The sequence below is a fragment of the Podarcis gaigeae genome, assembly GCF_964106915.1.
Source record: "Podarcis gaigeae genome assembly, chromosome: 6".
Taxonomy (NCBI): domain Eukaryota; kingdom Metazoa; phylum Chordata; class Lepidosauria; order Squamata; family Lacertidae; genus Podarcis; species Podarcis gaigeae.
In genome coordinates, this window is record NC_139682.1 from 19,494,003 (window position 1) to 19,513,627 (window position 19,625).

The following is a 19,625-nucleotide window of genomic DNA, read 5'->3' on the forward strand; positions in this document are numbered from 1 at the left end:
GGATATATTACAAGTTATTATTTATTTGTTAGAAGAGGCTGAATACTGTCTCCACTACCCTGGTAAAATATAGCTTTAAGACAGGGGTGTGCAATCTTGAGGGCCACTTTCCCTCACAGACAACCTACCTGAGGTAAATGGGTCAAGTGATACAACTGTTACCTCTGTAGAGTAGGCCTCATTCCAGCCATGCCAAAGCCAGACCATTTCTCCATCCTGTGTCAAAGTGAGGAAGAGACAGTAACACATTCCAGTCAGCCAAGTGCAGGTGTGGATCTACCATGAAACTCTGGAAGCTTAAGATCCGGGGCCCCAGAAGCAACTTTAATCCACATTGCTTAAACTTTTTAGACCTAGTAGATCCAATTTGAGTGGCACGACTCAAATTGATTAATTTTTTGTTGTATATATTTCAACAATCCCAAAGTTTGAGAGCCGGTTAGAACCAATGTTGTGAAGGTGTGGTGATCTGTTATGGAATGACCCCATCAAAGAACATAACAGTGGTTCCCCAGACCTTGTTGCTGGTTGTGAAGCAGCCCCCATGACAGCTGAAGCTTCAGAGCCCCCCAAATGTAGGTCTGCCACGGATAAATGCACTCAAGGAGAGTGTGGATCAAGGTTGCTAAGAGGTGTGGCCTGAGGAGAGACCTGAAACCAGAGAGAGGGTTCCTTCTCTCTGCTTTAAAAGACATGCTTCTATTGGGGTGTGGGGGGAGAAATGGACTACTACTGCATTCATTTCACACTGGAGGGACTTATAGGAATGACAGGTGGTTCTCTTGCAATTTATAGGTCTAAACAGGCTAATCTTAGATTTCCTTTGGGAAATCAATAGTTGAACTTCTCGCTTTGCTTCAGATGATGTCACAAGCATTGATGCCATACTCTGATTCTCACTTGCTCGAGGCCTTCAAACAGGTTACACGGCCACCTGTTGAGGCTGAACGCTCAGCGGCGGATTTCCTGCATCAAGCTGGGGGTTGGATTAGACTAGATGGATGGTCTACAGGGCCCCCTCCACTCTCTGAGTCTATGATTCTGTCACTATTTCAAATACTTATTTGTTCACATCCAGCAGAGGAGAGTTGCTGGAGAAAATATATGCACACCTGGGTGCAAATCCCCATTGGAAGCCCAACTGGTTCCCCCTGAGGTGGCTGGATGCATCCTCTTTTGTGAACAGGGGATGCACATTCTCACCTGCAGATTTAAGTCTCTACTTCAAGTGACTCGAGATGGAAGGTGTGATCTGCCAAACTCTGCCTCTGCTAGATTCACTCCCAAAGGACTTAATGCTGGATTTCTGCACAGAGATGTGTGGAGTACGTGCATTTGCGCACGTACATCCCTTGTTCTCTCTGCATCTTCCATGCCTCCTCCCCCACTGTCAGACCTTATAAGCTCCATGGAGCAAGGACCCGCAAGGGCTTGCTACAAAGCATTGTCCACATTGATGCCACTCTTATAATAACAACACAGCAATGACATTTGACGGGCTGTCCCCATTGCTTGCCCAGAAGTATTAAATCTGTTAGTCTTTAAAGGGGTTCTATTGGTCCTTCTGGCATACTGGGAATTGTGGCCTTTTCTGTGGCAGCCCCTAAAGTGTGGAACACTGAGCTGCACCTTCCACCTCCATTGCACAGCTTTCATCATATACTGAAAACACACCTCTTTCTCCTGGCTTTTGACAGTTAACATGTTTTCCTTTGGGAAACCCACCTCCCAAAGGAATTTGTATGTTGCAAAATTATAACTTTGATTTCTTTCTATAACTGTATTGTGGTAACCCACTGTGGAATTGTATACCTTCATCATAGCAGGATATAAGAAATCCTAGGAATAAGTAAAACAAATAAGTTGCCACAATCCTCTTTTGATGTAGTTTTGCTGTTATGGACTGTTAGCATAGCTACTCCGCTGACAATTAATTTATCAGTTCCTTTTCTACCAGTGCATTTCTATGCTTGTCTACTCAGAACAGAACTTAGTCCCACTTGAGTTCGGTTGGACTTACTCCCAGGTAAGTTTGCATAGGTCCACAGCCTCAATCCATGGCTTGCTGCTTTCACTGTAATTGCTTTTGTATTAGCTTTCTCAGTTTGTTGGCTTTTGTATTTTTAAAAATAAAAAGGGGGGAACAGCTATTGTTTTTTAAAAAAGTAAATCAATCCCAGGAGTCCTTGATGCAATTTGAAAACTATTTTGCATCCAGCAGAGTCTGATCTAATTAAGTATGCACAACACCTCCTTACACTCCATCTTAAAACTGTAACAAACTGCAGGCTTTGGGGCTTTTCCATCATGCGCAGCTGTTCTCTCTCTGCCCCACAACCTTTTTCTTTTTAAAGGGTGGTTGTTTTGATTATTCATCCAGCATAAGGAAGAGTCCCAGAGTTCTCAAAAGCTTATCCGCTGCTCTATAGCATTTTAGCTGGTCGTCCTAATAAGACTATCATTCTATGGCAGCTTTTTGAAAAGGCCGATTTGATTATATTCAGAGGCTGCTGACAAATCCTCTTAAAAGGGGTGTGAGACAAGGAGACGGGAGTGCCTTTTCCTCCCCCTTTCCAGGAGCTGTTCTAGTCAAGTGAAGAGCAACAGAATTGTGACCCAGCCCAGTGCTGAGTGATTTGGGTTGCTATCACACTGCATTCAGATAAAGGTGGCAGTTCACACCCTTTGGATAAAGCTATTGTCTCATCTGTCTCCAGACTCCATGGCAGCGGTGCCTGAGATCCCTTTAGCTCCGAAGCCACATGGAAATAGGGATGTTTGTTTAGGGAGAAGCATCAGATCCCTGGGAAATAAACATTATTATTTTAAATGGTTTTTAATTGGGTTTTTCCCAGGCGTAGAATCTCACCATCAGGACCATTTGGCCCTATTTACCAGCTCCAGAACCAGGTAGATCACTGCCCCTATTTTACACCTTTCTGGAAAACTGCATTCTGTTTGGACTTCTGTTTCAAGGAGTAGTGGGGTTGGTTGGGTGCAAAGTATACCAAATAGTTAGACACTTGGACCACACTTTGTTGTTGTTGTTTAGTTGTTTAGTCTTGTCTGACTCTTCATGACCCCATGGACCAGAGCACACCAGGCACTCCTGGGAGGTAAACATCTTCCTTTAGGTTTCCAAAAAATCATAGCAATCCTCCAGAGAGAAACAAAAACAAAGAGGGAAACACATATTTTGCTTGTAGGAAGGTTGGAGTGGAAAAGATTGGGGGGGGGGGCAGGTGTGAGAGGTGAAGCTGTGGGTGCTTCAGAGGAGTAACAGAGTTTGTATTCTTTTGTTGTTGTTGTTTATTTGTTTAGTCGTGTCTGACTCTTCGGGACCTCATGGACCAGAGCACGCCAGGCACTCCTGTCTTCCACTGCCTCCTGCAGTTTGGTCAAACTCATGCTGGTAGCTTCAAGAACACTGTCCAACCATCTTGTCCTCTGTCGTCCCCTTCTCCTTGTGCCCTCCATCTTTCCCAATATCAGGGTCTTTTCCAGGGAGTTTTCTCTTCTCATGAGATGGCCAAAGTATTGGAGTCTCAGCTTCAGGATCTGTCCTTCCAGTGAGCACTCAGGGCTGATTTCCTTCAGAATGGAGAGGTTTGATCTTCTTGCAGTCCATGGGACTCTCAAGAGTCTCCTCCAGCACCATAATTTAAAAGCATCAATTCTTCGGTGATCAGCCTTCCTTATGGTCCAGCTCTCACTTGCATACATCACTACTGGGAAAACCATAGCTTTAACTATACGGACCTTTGTTGGCAAGGTGATGTCTCTGCTTTTTAGGATGCTGTCTAGGACCATGCTTTGAACTCCCAGAAAGGTGGGCTTCCAGTCTTCAATCCAAACTATTTCCCGTTCTCACAAAACAGCCTGCATATCCTCTTCCTTCCAGCTGTTGCCACTGTCAGTTAAAAACTGGGTTATATGCCAATGCTCCTCCCCCAAAAAACCCATTCCCCACACCTCTTCCAGGCCCTGATCATCTGTAGTGTCAACCTTGAGAGTTTTACTGAAAGGTAAATAACGCGTTTTAACTTTGTGCTTGCATAAAGACACAGGCAAGTTTCAGAAGTGTGCATCAGCTGCCTAGAAGCCAGAGGTCATGAGGTGGGTGGCAAAAAACCCACATCTTTCACAGGGAGTTACCAATATCCGTTCCTGAGGATTATTTCCCATCATCACAACCCTGGGCTTCGAGGAAAAAAGGGTAAGGCAATTAAGGCTCCCATGTTTACACTCTTCTGTGGTTCTGCTTCCCAAATTACAGTTGTTTGCCTCCGCTGCAGATCTTGACAGCTCAGCGTGGCACCTGGTTGTGGGTGCTGAAGTTCCTTTTGGTTCTGAGATGGCTGTTGGGTGTTTCTTACAGCAGGGGTGGTGAAAGGGAGAAAAGTCATCCCCTCCGACATCATTTGTGTTAAGTTGTGGGTGAACATATCAGACGACACAGCAATTCTTCAAACAGCTCTTGTTTATTCACAGGCCAGAACAGAACTGAACTGAAGGGTTCAGCCAGCCTGCTTATATAGAGCTCCACTACAATGCAACAGTAACCACTTTCTGTAACTATCCAATCACTGAATGTCACTTTCAATCCCTTATTTGCATATGTGGACCTGAGTGACAACTATCCACAGTATCCCCCTGCTGGCCCAGCACATAACAATTTGGGTCATGGATGGGGAACTTTGTCCCTCCAGATATTGTTGGACTCCAGTCTTTCATGGCCAATGGGATGATGGGAGCTGTAGTGCAGCAACACCTAGAGGGTTGTTTTGTTGTACAGTGGTACCTCTAGTTATGTACTAAATTCGTTCCGGAGGTCCGTTCTTAACCTGAAACTGTTCTTAACCTGAAGCACCACTTTAGCTAATGGGGCCTCCTCCTGCTGCTGCGCCTCCACCGCGTGATTTCTGTTCTCATCCTGAAGCAAAGTTCTTAACCCGAGGTATTATTTCTGGGTTAGTGGAGTCTGTAACCTGAAGCGTATGTAACCTGAAGCGTATGTAACCCGAGACACCACTGTAAAATCTAAATAACTTTCCCCTTTCTTGCTATTTGTTAACACGGAGGCATAACTCAGGGGGCGCTTTCCTATACTTCTTCTCAGATTGTAGACCCTTGGGTAGCCAAAGCCATGAAAACAAATAGGAAGGTGGTAGCAGCAGGCAAACCCAAGGCTTGCAGAACTACATTTTTTAAAAAAAAACCTAGGGGGAACTCCCAGAAACATCTCTATGAGGGCTGAACATGCTCAGTGGCTACAGAATGATGGCTATTGGAGGAGAAAGAAACAGAAAACTAGGGTGGAATGGGGGGAAAGTTTGGGCTGGCTGAAATCCTAAACAGGATCCCGCTGCAGCATTTTGTTGCAGGTTTCACTTGTGAAACTGCCAGAGCTGAGTAACAGGCAGCAGTGGGGCTCAAGAGTCAAGCCAGGCCCAGAAAAGGCTAGTCCTGCATACGTAAAGTCTCAGCCTGAACCAGAAACCATTATTAGAGCTCTTCCTGAGTATACCTGAAGGAGCGCCTCCCACCCCCATCACTCATCCCGGACACTGAGTTCCGCCTCTGAGAGTCCTCTGCTGGTTCTCTCACTGTGAGAAGCAAAGTTACAGGGAACCAGTCCTTTTCGGTAGTGGCGCCCTCCCTGTGGAACACCCTTCCTTCAGATGTCAAGGAAATCAACAACTATCTGTCTTTTAGAAGGCATCTGAAGGCAGCCTTGTTTAGGGAAGTTTTTTATGTTTGCTGTTTTATCGTGTTTTTACTATTCTGCTAGGAGCCGCCCAGAGTGACTGGGGAAACCCAGACAGATGGGTGGGGTATAAATAAAATTGTTGTTGTTGCTGCTGCTGCTGTTGCAGTGAGCCTACAGCAAGCCATGTGACTTGGAAAGCCTTTACCACTTAGGGAGACACTCCAGTTTATAACCCTAGCACAGGCATGGGGACCTGTGGGACTTCATCCAGTTGTTGCAGAGCTACTGGTTATGCTGACTGGAGATGGCAGAAATTGTGCAATGACTGGCAGCCACAGAGTCTCCATCTCTGCCCTAGTGGCTCAACCCCGTGTGGCAGCTGTGCAAAGCCAGGGGTCCACTTCTGTAGCCCCAGCAGCTCCTGACAGCGAGAGAAGCTACTGTGCTCTAGGTAAGAGCCATGGATGAGAAATCTGCCTCCTACTCTCCTGCCCTTGAGGACATCCAAAGTCTGCTGCTTCAGCTTGCCTTATGAAAAGCCATTGCCACTCATAAGACTATAATGCTTGGAGACTAGCTGACTTTATGCATTGTAATCTACAAGGAAATGATTCCTTCTGAGTACACTGGACTTTTCCCTTACTTGAGACAGTGCAAAGTAGCGGGAAATATTAATTGCATTTTCCACTTTTGGCTTCTGAATGGCAGGAGTTTAAGGGGCTACAAATCCAGGAGCAAAGCAAAAAGGAGGCCAAGAACAGGACGAGCAAGGGCCATTGAAAATGCAGCCTTATTACAACACCAACTTGAGCAAATTTTACTCCAAAGTCAGTTCCAATGAGTTCAATGGGGCCTTTATGCGTGCAACTGGGCTTAGAATTCAAGCCTTAAGATTTCTGCATTCAGAAGGCTGGATTTGACATGAGACAAGCTGCTGTACGCACAGTACATACGTCAAGCAACTACTGTACTCAGCTGGTAGAGGAAATGCTCAAAGATAATAAAAATGTAGCAAATGCTTAATTTATGTTCTCCACACTTGTCTGCCCTGGCAACTTGAAAAGAGCTGCAAGACTGCTCTCTGCTGTCCAGATGCTAAATTCCTTGTAACAGAAATGAGAGACTTTGTAGAAGAGTAGCAACAGTGCTAAACATAGGAAGAGGCTTAAGACACTGTAAAAAGTCTTGTTTTATTGCGGCATAAGCTTTCATGGACTAGAGCCCACTGGAACAGTGTGTGTGTGTGTTCTACTCAGCTGATATATACATGCACTAATGTTTAAAATCCTAAACAACTTCGTCCCCAAATATCTGAAGAAAATACCTCCTTCCCTACAGACACTCTCCAGTGCTAAAATCAGCAGAGACCCTCTTGGTAATTTCAGCCCCCTTAGAGTATCAGGGGATGGGGGCCCAGGAGAGAACATTCTCTGTGACAGCTCCTAAATTGTGGAATTCATCCCCCACAGAGGTGAATCCATCATTTGATGGCTTATGACATAAGCTGAAGACAAACCTCTTTACTTTGCTCTTTAAGACACACCTGTTATTCTGACTGTAAACTGTTTTAGCTGATTTTAATTTGTAGTGCTGTGCTCGAACCTTATGTAAAGTTACGAAGTTCAGTATTATATGTGTTAACAATGGGTCTAAAGTGCTACAAAATGCAATTAGAACTAAGCCCGATCCCACATATCATCACACTAGCTATGATTTGATTAAACCCTCAAGTGGGTGAGGAAACCTTGGTTCTGATCCTGTTCTGTACAAATAAGAGTTATTGATGAATTCTAGTTCTGCAGTTCCATGCTGGCATCTCCTTTTTACTATACTGGAGAATGGGGACTTGCAGGTCAGCAGCAGCAGTGTTGTGGAAGAAATGAAATTGCTTTTTGTGTAGTCTCACTGATTCAGCCTACAGTCATGGGATAAAGAACATATAACTTCTTTGAATTTGGCTTTATTTGTGTTAAATAAATCATGACAGGGTGTAATATGTCATGTGTTGTTTTTCATCTGCGGTTGTATTTACCTAATTTTAAGACCTGCTAAGGAACAGATGATTGTTATTATGTCCGTGCGATGCTCTGGTTCACCAGAAGCAGCTTAGTCATGCTGGCCACATGACCCCAAAGCTGTCTGCGGACAAACACCAGCTCCCTTGGCCAGTAAAGCGAGATGAGTGCCACAACCCCAGAGTAATCCGCGACTGGACTTAACGGTCAGGGATCCCCTTTTTTTAAACGTAAAACGACAGAATTCAAAGAGGGGGTACTTTCTTTTCCTCGACTGTACGGTCTATGTAGCTCAGAATTGTCTACCCTGATTGGCAGAGGTTCTCTAGGGTTTTGAACTGGGCACTCTAGCAATCCTTGGAGATGCCAGAGAAAGAACGTGGAACCTTCTGCACGCAAAGCAGATGTTCTACCACTGAGCTACCACCTTTCCAAATTGGGGACACTGCAAAACCCTCCAATACAGCCAGCTCCAATTGTGAACAGGACTTAAAACAGAGTTAATAGAGAAATATGCAGCTTAGTCATGCTGACCACATGACCCGGAAGCTCCCTTGGCCAATAAAGTGAGATGAGCGCTGCAACCCGTCAGTCACGACTGGACCGAATGGTCAGGGGTCCCTTTACCTTTTTAACATGCATTATGACAACTCCAGGTCCATTAATAGGCAGTTGACCTTAGCAGAAGGCTGGAAAGCATTGGGAGAATTTGATTCAATGCTGGCCATTTGTTCCATTGAGTTGTAGAATTTCACCATTGCTTAATGAGTGCATTTTATAACACTATTAATTTTTGTTTGTTTCTTAGCAGTTTATAAATAACATTTTTACAAATGTTCAAAAATCCAACACGTACCAATACTGGGCTCATCAAATGCCTGGGGGACAACCAATGAGCCCGAGAGACATACCAATCCAGCACATGTATTTACTCCCCAATGATAAGAATATTGCTATCGCTCTGTATTCAGTGTAAAGGCCAAAGCATGAATCTAGCTATCTTCTTAAAAGTGAGACCAAAGTGTATTTGAACATTGGGTTGGAACTACCAACAAGGCTTGGTTCAGAACGACACCTCTTGCATAGCTATGTGTGCAGGGAATAAAAGGAACAGACCAGATTGAATTTACAACCAACATAGCCATTGTGCTCATTTATATCTGTAGATTCAATATGGGATGGTTTCTATACCTCTATGAGGTGAGTTTGATTTTTTTTGTTTTTGTTTTGTATACAGAGCAGTTGATCAGCTGTCACTTTCTATATTTGGTAGGGTCGTTTAGATTAAATGAGCAAGGCAACGTTTTACACTTAGAATAGTTTTGTCAACATGATCAGAAACCTACCGACATATGCAAATTAGTACAGAATGAGTCTTCAAAAAAGCACAGGTTAATGCAGTTTCTGTACCCCATATGCATTTAATCCTTTCCCTTCATATCCTGAAACAGTACATGTCAGCATGCCCAAGTGTTGATAGATTTATTTTTGTCCACAATATGAATTGCACAAGGTTTCTCTCCCACTCCCCACAGCAGTGTGGAGGAGTTGCCAGGCTGAAGTTGGTTCAATAAAACTATGTTCCAAAATAAAATTCTGTGCTTGAGATTTTCACTCTGCAACAACAGAGGAAGCTGGTGAAAACCTAGAAGAGTAAGATTCAGCAGAGACTGAGCTTTGCTCATTACTGCTCTTCAAGTGACAGCCATTGGAGCTCCCCATAGCAAGGGACAAAGTATTTCCATACATTAACATTTATCCATTACGTTTATTTACATTTTTTTTTCATTTAAAAGCCAAAACAAGACAGATTTGACACTCTAAAATTTTTATTAAAATTACTAGAAGTGCACTTAGAATTACAAGAACAAAAAAGACTTGATGTGTTCATGGAGGATACCCAGGTTCCTATGAATTCCATAGGCGGATGGCAGAATGTTCTGACTGAATACTGAAAGACAGTGGCCAAGATTCAAAGAGGCCCACACGCATGCAGAAGGCACTTCCGTGCATATATGGACATATATGGCATATATGGTTCTCCCTTCTGGCTACAGCAGGCATGGGGAATGTTAGACTCCAGCTCCCATCAGCCTCAGACAGCATGGCCAATTAGGAGAGATGATGGAAACTGCAGTGTACCTGAAGGGTCACAGGTTCCCAATATCTGTGCTAGGGGCTTTCTATACCATACCGAACATTGTTTTGGTGGGTTTTCCAGACTTCACGTACTGCTTTGAAATGCAAAGACACACAAGAGGCTAAGATGACAGGAGTGAACTTCATGAGCCCCAGAACACCACATGCCCTCTTTGTATCTTGGCCAAACTCGCACACACACAAAAAATTAATGGTTCAGTGCAAAACTCTTAATATGGAATCAAAATCCTAGCAACCAAGGGTTTCAAGATAGAATTTTAGCATAGGACAAAGCGGTCTCCACACAGAGCTCTTTCTAAAAAGTAGCCTGAGCAGTTGGCAGTTAGACCACTTCAGCACAGGAACTAGTTTCAGATGTACCATGTCATTATTAGTCATTGTTAGCTCAAAGCCACAGGTTCTAAGAATCTAACTTTCAGCAGGCTGTAAACATACTTCAGACTCAGATTTTATCACTGCATGCCTGTCAGGCTAAATTATGTGTGCTGATTTACATAAATCACTATTAGCTCTGGCGCCATAACCTCACATGGGTTTCACTTATAATAATTAGTGCAAAAGGTTGTCGTTAAACACAGAACAAATGATCTGATTGTATAACAGAAGTATAATTTAAGGCAGCCTTTCCCAACCCTTGGGTCTCCGGATGTTATTGGACTACAGCTGGGGCTGATGGGAGTGTTACAGTCCAACACCACCTGAGGACCCAAGGCTAGGAATGGCTGAACTAAGGAATCTGGCCCAGTTCTCAAACTTGCTTCTGACAGTTAAATGCACTGTTATTTTTTGTACACAGAACATGACATCCGAATGTGCCACACAAGAGGATATTTACACATCCAGCAAAAGGAAAAGGTTATTCAGGACTAACATTTCAGACTTAACTACATGGCAGTACATTCAGAAGTGCTGATAACCTCTGGCAAATCACTTCACTGTAGCCCTGTTCTCACTGTATATTGACTAAATGTGATGGGGAAGTAGAATTATACTTGCAGGCCGCATCATAAGATCTCTGGGTATTCGGTAGAATAAGTTCCTAATAGGGTTTCTGACCTGGCAGATAAAGCCTGCAGAGCTGTATAGAGCCCTGTTCTTCCTATCCCATTCAGCACAGGACCACCAGGCCAGCAGACACCACCCAACTTGTCAATCACCTGTTTAGTGTGTAAACAGCAGGCAAGAATAGAGCTAGGGTTTTTGAGGTATCAAGAACCAATTTGAGAATCAGCTCTTGTATACTATGTACTGAAATGTTTTTGAACCATAGCAGCCTAAGAATTCAAAATGTGGCTGCATGCTTACAATAGGTTAAGCACATTAATCCTGCCATGTCAGCATGGAAATTCTCACACATCCCTTCATAGCATTTGTTTTGGATATAGAAGTGCAGTTTTACATAAAGGGCAGTATTTGCAACATATTACATCTAAGAAACCAGCTGCTAAAGTTCACCCCTCTTGTTCTCAAATTGTTCCGAACTCTAGGCGCAGAGGTAGAAATATACAAGTTTGAGTTTAAGAGGCAAGAAATAAAACATTGTGTTTGAATTCTTCTGTCTTCCCAAGCACCACACAAACACCATCATACTTCACATCTGAACTTTGCAAAGATGTCAAAAGATGGAGAAATAAAAAACAAACAAATTAAAGAAACAACCAATTCCCTCTAAACTCACAGAAGCAGTTACTGTACAGTTGCTGAACGCACACAAGAGCATATTGTGAAGTGAGAGAATTACTCACAACTGGGACTTGTGCGGTTGAATGGCTGGCATCAACTTTTGTAATGGTGGATTTGGAATAAAATCCACCATTTCTCTACAAAAATCAAGAAATGGAAGCCCATTTCTAACAGCTGAACCTAACAAACCAGGGCTTCTATATTATCTAGAAAACCTAGTCTTCCGATGCTTGACCAATGTTTAGGACAGCACAATAACTTGAAGAGGATGCTCGCAGGGTGAAATTATTGCCAAGTTCCTGATGATGTATAGGCCTTAGAAGTCAAAAGTGAAAGAAAAAGCAGAGAATAATATTTAAGATTAACTGGAAAGAAGAGAGATACCCTTGAGCAGGCAAACAGTAAAGGAGCAACCATTAGAAGAGGCCAAGTATGGAGACAGCAGGAATCAAAACTAAGAAAGGCTCTTCACTTTTAAGGACGCCAAAGAATCTTGAGGCAAATAGTGTCTGTGGTACATTTCCCCTAATGGAAGCCAAGTATTGAAGAGTTTTACTCCTTGCAATATTCACTGATCCCTCAAGGAACGTAACAGAACTTGGGCCACCGTGTCATCTTCATCAGCATTATAATCCTAAAAACAGGAGACAAGAGAGAATGCGTGTGATTAAACAGATTTTGGTCTTGTACCAGAACTGTTAAAGCCAATTTCCTACTTTCACTTCTCATTTCTCCCACTACAGGATGTTAAGTGGTATAGGCACAAATTTCCAAGGGGTGCACCCAAGATTTCCCTGTATGCTCAGGGTCCAGTTGTGGCTTCGCTCACTTCTGTGTATGGGCTGATCTGTGAAGGGTCATCCTACCTCCAAGGACAGCAATTAAATAAAACACTATTTCCTAGCTTTTTACATTAGAATAAGGCTGTCCAAAAAGACAAAGTTTAAAATAAAAGACTAGCATTTGATAAATTCCGAAGAGGCTGTTTCCTAGTTACTACTTACCACAAAAGTATCATAAGAAAATTGGTGTCGTCGTTGAAGATGTTCCATGAAGTTAGCACTTCTGTAGTTTGGATCACCCCATGGCATTGATGCACAAATCGGGCAAACCTGGAAAATTTTTCAGTTTATCCAACCCAAATTTCTTCCATTTCAAGTTTGGTGGGAGGTTTCCCCCCCTCATCTGATCAGCATATATTCTAGATCCTGCCCACTATTTTCTTTGTCAAAGCCTTGTCCCAGGAAAACCCTTAGTAAGAAACCCAAAGAACAGAAGGGCAATTATGTCCATAAAAACTTATTAGTCACTGCCGCAAGCACAGCACTGTATTGCTGCAAAGCCTAGGAATGGCTTTTCAAGAGGCATAAGGAAATGGTGTGGGAAGAGTGGGAGTGAAAGAAAGCCTTGGAGGGCAAACAGAATTCTACTGGGGATTCTTTGGCCACAAGCCAAATATCTTGATGCTTCCTAGTGTAAACTTCAGGTGGGGCAACTCCTACTAACTGCAACAATCTTAAGTATTCAAAAACACCACTACAAACACCCAGCCACGTTAGTAGTTGCTAAAATACAGCAATGGCAGAAAAAAGTTTATGAAGAAATTTTTAGCAAGTCATGCAGCACTGGGATCCTAGCTATAATCAAAGTAATGCTATTTGTTCCTTCAAGGAAAAAAAAGCTTCATATTAAATGACCTATCAACCCACCCTGAACTACACTTTGAAAAGTAAAGCAATTACCACTCGCTTTGCATCCATGCTGTGATACTTTCGGCAGTGTTCTACCAGCCCTTCCTGGTCCAGATTTCTCTCATTGCAGTAAGGACAGGGAAATGTGAACCTATTTGGAACACTCCTGTAGAAACAGAGGGTAAGGCCTTCACTTCTATGAAAAACTTCCAATTATGTAGCAGCTTAACTTCATGTAGGAGAAGACTCTTTGAGTAGCACAGCAGAATCATTCAACAAAGCAACTATGATAGGCAGTGCAAGCTATTAGGCAGTACTACAACCTCTGAAGGGAAAAGCACACAAAATAGCTTATAATTAAGCCTCTAGTGCCCTCAATGTTTGAGGCTTTTAAAATATGAAAGGAAACCCCTTTCTCATTTGGCACAAAGCAGCAACACTTTTCATGCTGCAGATAACCTTTCAACATGTGGCTCCGAAGATGAACAATACAGTAGATACGGTACAATGCTACATTGGTTAACAAACAGTTCTGTTTACTAACAATTTGGTTTATGAACTCCGCAAAACCAGAAGTAGTGTTCCGGTTTGTGAACTATACCTCAGTCTAAGAATGGAATCCGAATAGTGGAAGGGCACCGGTGGCAGGAGGCTTCATTAAGGAAAGCACACCTCGGTTTAACAACAGTTTCATTTTAAGAACGACTTAAGTTCATAAAATCAAGGTACCACTGTAATAGGAAGTAATTCTTGCCATTAACTACACATATGTACATGTGAACAATTGCTAGAGCTGCTTTGCATTAGCTAACAAACATTTGTCTGGACCTCAGTTGAGACTGCAAGTGAGGTGCCATATACTTAGACCTCATCACAGTTCATTTAATCAAATTCCAAATAAGGTTTCCTTCTTTGGGAAGCTCAGCTGACCTTTGTAGCCTGTGGGTGAATGGTTATGACATACTTATTCCACCAGACCTTTCAATTGTCCAGAGTCCAGTGGACTCTCACTCTTCCATTATGTAAATGTACCCTCCAAATAATTTAATCTCCTCACAGGGATACCATTTTAAACTAAGAACAACCTTCAGGAAGGGCTCAGGTGGCAAAATTCAAGGGTCTCATTGCTTAAGTGGAGAAGATCTCCAAGGCCATTTGGTCAAGATACAGCAAACTTCAGTTTTTACACCTATCTGAGGCTCCATTACAAGGAAGCAAATTACAACAGTTGAGAGGTTACCTGGTATCCTGTGGTGGATCTTTTGTCACGGCTTTAACACCTTCCATTATATAATTCTGGTACTTCAAACAAGAAGCTGCATGATTACGCAGCTTTGAGAGGGACATCTGTACAGAATGAGAAAATAAAACATTTTCTTTAAAACAGTGTAGGTGTTTCAGATGTGACATAAAAGTATGTTCCAAGGACTGCACACAAGGGTTGTTGTGACAGGCTCTGGGTCAAAGAACACAGTTACACAGGGGACACATTGTACTAAGTTGATTTACCACTTTGCAGCAAGACTGCAGCACCTAGCCTATCCCTTACTGTTCTGTTAGCTGACACCTTGTTTATCCAGACACTGTTCTTATCTTTCATTCCCAGGAGATTAAACAGTCTACTGTTTCTCTTATGCCCCAAGTTAGTTAACTCTGTATAATACAACCAGCTAGAAAGAAATAAACTACTGTAGCTTGCTTTAACAACTGCATTGTGACAAGGTCACATGAACAGCACCAGGATATATGGATAGTATTAAAATTGTACTTGGGGACAACTTCTCTCCCCTTCAAAATTATAAAACAAACTCTGGATTCAGAAAGCAGAGGTGGATGGAATTTAATATTTCCTATTGTGCTGTGACATTTCCCATATATAATGTTAGACTCTAAACAAGTTTGTATCATCATCTGGACTTCTCCAGACACTGACAAAGTACAGTTGCCAACATTTACCAATAAAAGCTTTTCTTTCTATATAGTCACAATATTGTATGATATTTTATTTGTACTGAAAACACAAATTACAGGATTACTCTATGATTTCCATTTTATGAGTTCAGCTTGCTTGTCCAAACTACAATTGAACAAGAATTTTACTTTTGGTTTACCAAATCTAAAGTAGTCTATGATCTGACAATTTCTAGAATGGTAAGGAATTTTTAACAGTCTCAGCTGGCAAATAGATCAAGCTGAGCACATTTAATATATTATGTGTGTGCATTTATAGATAAGAGGATGCTGATTTAAGCTCAGTACAGAATATGATACACTTGAGAGGCATTCAGTTGGAGACATGCAAAGTCAGATATTTTAAAAACAGAGGACTTCAGTTTTACTTTCAACTGCAAAGGATATAGACAAAAACCATTCTTACAAAAGAGCAAAGTATTTTTAGATACTTTTACATATAACAGCTCTTCATTAATCCCCCCCTTACATTCTCATTGTACTGTGAAGACTGACACTATAAAGGAGCGCTCCACAACGTGGTGCCCTCCATATGTTTTGGGCAACAACATCCATCAACCTTGACCACTGGCCATGTTGCTTGGGTCTGATGGGAGCTGTAGGGCTTCGGGAAGACAGCTATAAAATGCAGTTCCATTCCTGACACAATTTTGGCACAAAACAGTCCCCAAACTATCAGACTTTATTCAAGATATCAGCCGTACATCCAAAATCCACTTTGTTAAGCCCCTTAAGGGGTTATGCAACCTTCACTACAAATCATAAACAAAGTGCATGGGGTCCATTGAAGCAATTATGGCATCAATTTCACAAAACAATTGTATGCTCTCATGAGAGCTACTTCATATATTACAAAGAAATACTGAAAAGCTGCATGAGGGCTTGCCATGTATTCTCTTCACCACCTGCACTGTAATGTTGGAGTGCAGTCATGGGGTGGAATCCAAAATAGTGCTAAGGCAATCATTCTGTTAGCACAAGGATTTATGCAAAGGAGCATTCTAGCCCCTCCCCCCAAAAAAGCTGCTCCAGGGCTTCCCCAAACCCACTGGAGCAGATTTGGAGAGAGTACAGAATGGAAGAAGGGGTAGTCCTGTTGTGCAAGTGGAAATCCTTGCACTGACAGGACATGTTAGTAAAATATGTCCCATGATCCCTTCCTGTGACAAGATCTGAACATGCTGGATTGCTTCTACTACTGACAGATCTCATTGCAGGAAACTGAAATACCCATTTCCCACGCTCTAGTCGAGGCAAGGAAAAAAAGTAAAAAACCACATGTTACCTTGGCCAGTTCTTTGAAAGACCTGAATAGCCTCTTCCCCACCACCATGAAATTCAGCAGGGCTTACCAGAATTTTGTTTTACACAAATCTGACAGTTATCAAGTGAGAAATCTAATGTGAAAATTTGCTTTTATCTAGATTCATGTTATATATAGGTAAACACAGGCCAGCTTTTCCTACTTTTTTATTGCAGCCATTGCAAGTAGTCTCTGTCATTTCAATTTGCTTTTCCAAGTCGAAAGCTCTGCTGCCGTGAGACAGGGTACTGCGGCAAACTCCACAAACTGGCTTTTTTGGCTTAAGACACTCCTGAATGCATGGTGTGCAAAAGCTAATATGAGAAAAAGACAGTATATTAACATTTGCATTGTACACAATCAGTCAATGTGCCAATGCACCCCTTTCTTATAACACCAAAAGAAATCACAAGCAGCACAGGACCTAGAAACCTATTAATATATTCCAATGTAATCTTTAAAAGGCAACCTACACTCAACTATTTCTATAACTTACCTTAAAGTTACCTAGTTAACCGGTTAACAGCTTCTTGTTCCTTTTAGTAATGTCTCTTCTTGTTTAAAATTGACTACATAAGGAGCATAAAACCTGCTCCTCAAAGACCTTGTAAAACCAACATTAATGATAGCGGCATGAATCACTGATGATGTTTACTTTTGATAACATGCAAGATGAAGTCACAAAAGTATACCACTGGTGAATAGTTAGCCACACCTTATATAAAAAGTGAATATTGCTGCTATAAACTTCACTAAGCAGCAGTGTTAGCAATAGTAATCATATTCCTAGGTGCTGTATACATAGCATGCTATATACATAGCATCAAATCATGGCAAAATAAAAAACACATATAAAAGTAGTCAGGGACTATGGATTGCACCTGTCACAACCATTCACACTTCCAGTAAAAACAGGCAGCATAATTGCTCAACAGGTGCAGTTTTGATTTCTTTCATTTATTTCTTTAGAACTGACCAAGGAAGAACAGATATAATGCATGCTACTACTGCAGGATGACAATATTTGTTTCATGTATACAGGGCTACCCAACAAGAGCATTTCTGCAACCGAGTCTAAGCGTTATGGCTTCGGTGCTACACAGAAATGCATTTATGTGACCAATGAAGTTCACACAACACCAGTAAATTAACAGCAACATGTACCTGTTAATAAATGGCAAAAGGTAACACTGCTGGGAGCATGTGGCCATTTTCAGGGCTGGAAAAATTATATATGCTCTCTGAAAAAGCTTTCTGAAAGTTTTAAGTGCTAACACCCCTATTTTCTTAAGGCATGCTTAAGGTCGACCAATTTCTCATGCTGGTTCCTAAAAACCTCAGAAAGGCTACAATTTTTTCCTTCACTTATAATTAAGTACCTGTTCTTCCACTTATAATTAATTACCTGTCACTTATAATTGCCAGTTAGTTCTTTTGTTTCCACCATTTTAACCCTGTGCTCTACCAGAAACGAGCAATTTTAAACCTATGGCGCAAGGTTTTGAGGTGCGCTTGGCACTGCCCTTAGGTGCGGGATTGGTGAAAGGAAGGGCGAGCCGCTCGTGCAGCAGCAGCAGGAGGAGGAGCAAAAGCGAAACAGAAAGTGTAAACACTGCAAAGAAAACCCATGGAACCGAAAGCTAACTCTGGAAAGAACCTACACACCCTGTTCCTTTGCAAGCATCTCCGCTCAGCTGCAAAAGCGGCAGGCCGGCGGAGACCCGACACGTTAACTCGGGAGTTGTTATGAACGGCCAAAAGGGGAAACTCGGGTTTAAACACCATCCCCGCCCCCCAAAAAAACCCCACACCCGTTTCCCACCGCATTGGCGATTTAAACCCAGCCTCCGCCGCAGCCCAGAGCTTTGGTAAGACAAGGCGGGGGCGGTGCAGCTGGAGGAGGGAAGAAGCTAACGGAGCCGCGGCGGCCTCCTCCTCCTCGCTGCGCTCCTGGCGAGAAAAAAGCGGCCCGTCCAGTTCTAACCGGCCTCCGCCCAAGAGCGGCCCCCCAGCCCCTCGTTGCCATGGTTACCTCACCCACCCCTGCGGCCTCCTATCTCCGCTCCGGCCTCCGCGGCCTGTTCCGCACTCACACATGGCCGCAGGGCGCCCTCACGGGGCTCTCGAACACCTCCAGGCACACCGGGCAGGTGAAGCGGGACAGCGGGTCCAGCCGCTCAGCGGCGGCCGTTGCCCCCTCCGCGTACCGGGAGCTCGCCTCAGCCAGCGCCATCTTCTCCCACAGGCCACTTCCGAATGCCTCTGCCAGCAGCGTGACGGCGATGCTTTAGCCAACAAGCCGGGAGTGGAGGGGAGGGAGGAGGAGGCGGCGGGGACGACGGCGGCCTAAAAGGGCCAGTGCCGCCCAGGCCACGCCCACCGGGTCCGAATGCGCCTGCGGGGCCGTGGCGGCGACTTTCGTTTCGTCACAGGAGGCGTGGTCTCCCTTACAAGGTTGATACCAAGCTCAATGCCGTAAGGTACTTGGGAGGCAGAGCTGCCCGGGGGTTTGGTTACTGGGTGGTAGACACAGACCACAAAGTGCGCAAGGTGACTTTTGCATGCAGAAAAATATAATAAATGAAGACACAAATTTGCGTTATTGTTGCACATTTATTTATTTATACCCCACCTCTTTCCCCTGACAGGGACTCGAGGCGGCTTGCATTTTACAACAAGGAACAGCTAAAAATATAGGAAAACGCAATCGCTAAAAAACTCCCCAGTTTATAGGTGTTGTGACGTGGGGTTTGTGATTTCAGCTCTCTTGACATAATATGCTGGAGACAGTTCTCTAATAACACTTCTTTATGAAAGCAACAAGACTGAAGACTGAGGAGGGGAGAGCTACATTTATAGGGACAGGGAACTAACTAGAAAGGATACATTTTGGAGGGAACAATATCAGGCAATCACAGTTCTGCCTTTTGGAGGCAACCAATAAGACAGAGGATCCAAATACAGCAGCTTAAATGAACCAATAGTAGCTGTACCCTCTGGAACCAAAAGGCAGTTACTTTACCCTAATGCAAATACAGACAATAATAATGCAGATATAAAATCCTTTGACTCAATACACAACAATAGGCACA

General features: G+C 43.1%; 1 protein-coding gene and 1 long non-coding RNA gene across 5 annotated transcripts; one reads left to right on the forward strand and one right to left on the reverse strand.

The window, feature by feature from the left end:
- The first annotated feature begins 957 nt into the window (after positions 1-957).
- LOC310847267 lies at positions 958-6,485 on the forward strand. Its single transcript, XR_014565744.1, has 5 exons — positions 958-1,031; positions 1,983-2,026; positions 2,856-2,910; positions 4,062-4,216; positions 6,419-6,485. It is a non-coding gene; the product is annotated as an uncharacterized lncRNA (long non-coding RNA).
- Positions 6,486-9,536: 3,051 nt separating this feature from the next.
- RNF114 (ring finger protein 114) lies at positions 9,537-18,921 on the reverse strand. 4 transcript variants are annotated; one of them, XM_083744742.1, is made up of 6 exons: positions 18,741-18,921; positions 16,697-16,847; positions 14,500-14,606; positions 13,311-13,425; positions 12,573-12,680; positions 9,537-12,202 (listed from the first exon to the last, which is right to left on the reverse strand). In XM_083744742.1, the coding sequence occupies exons 1-6, from the start codon at positions 18,764-18,766 to the stop codon at positions 12,137-12,139; spliced, it is 573 nt and encodes a 190-aa protein (XP_083600868.1). In that variant the 5' UTR covers positions 18,767-18,921; the 3' UTR covers positions 9,537-12,136. The 4 variants fall into 4 exon arrangements, with proteins under 4 accessions (XP_083600868.1, XP_083600865.1, XP_083600866.1 ...); XM_083744739.1 differs by having other exon boundaries at positions 18,627-18,921; XM_083744740.1 differs by having other exon boundaries at positions 18,566-18,895.
- Positions 18,922-19,625: the final 704 nt, after the last annotated feature.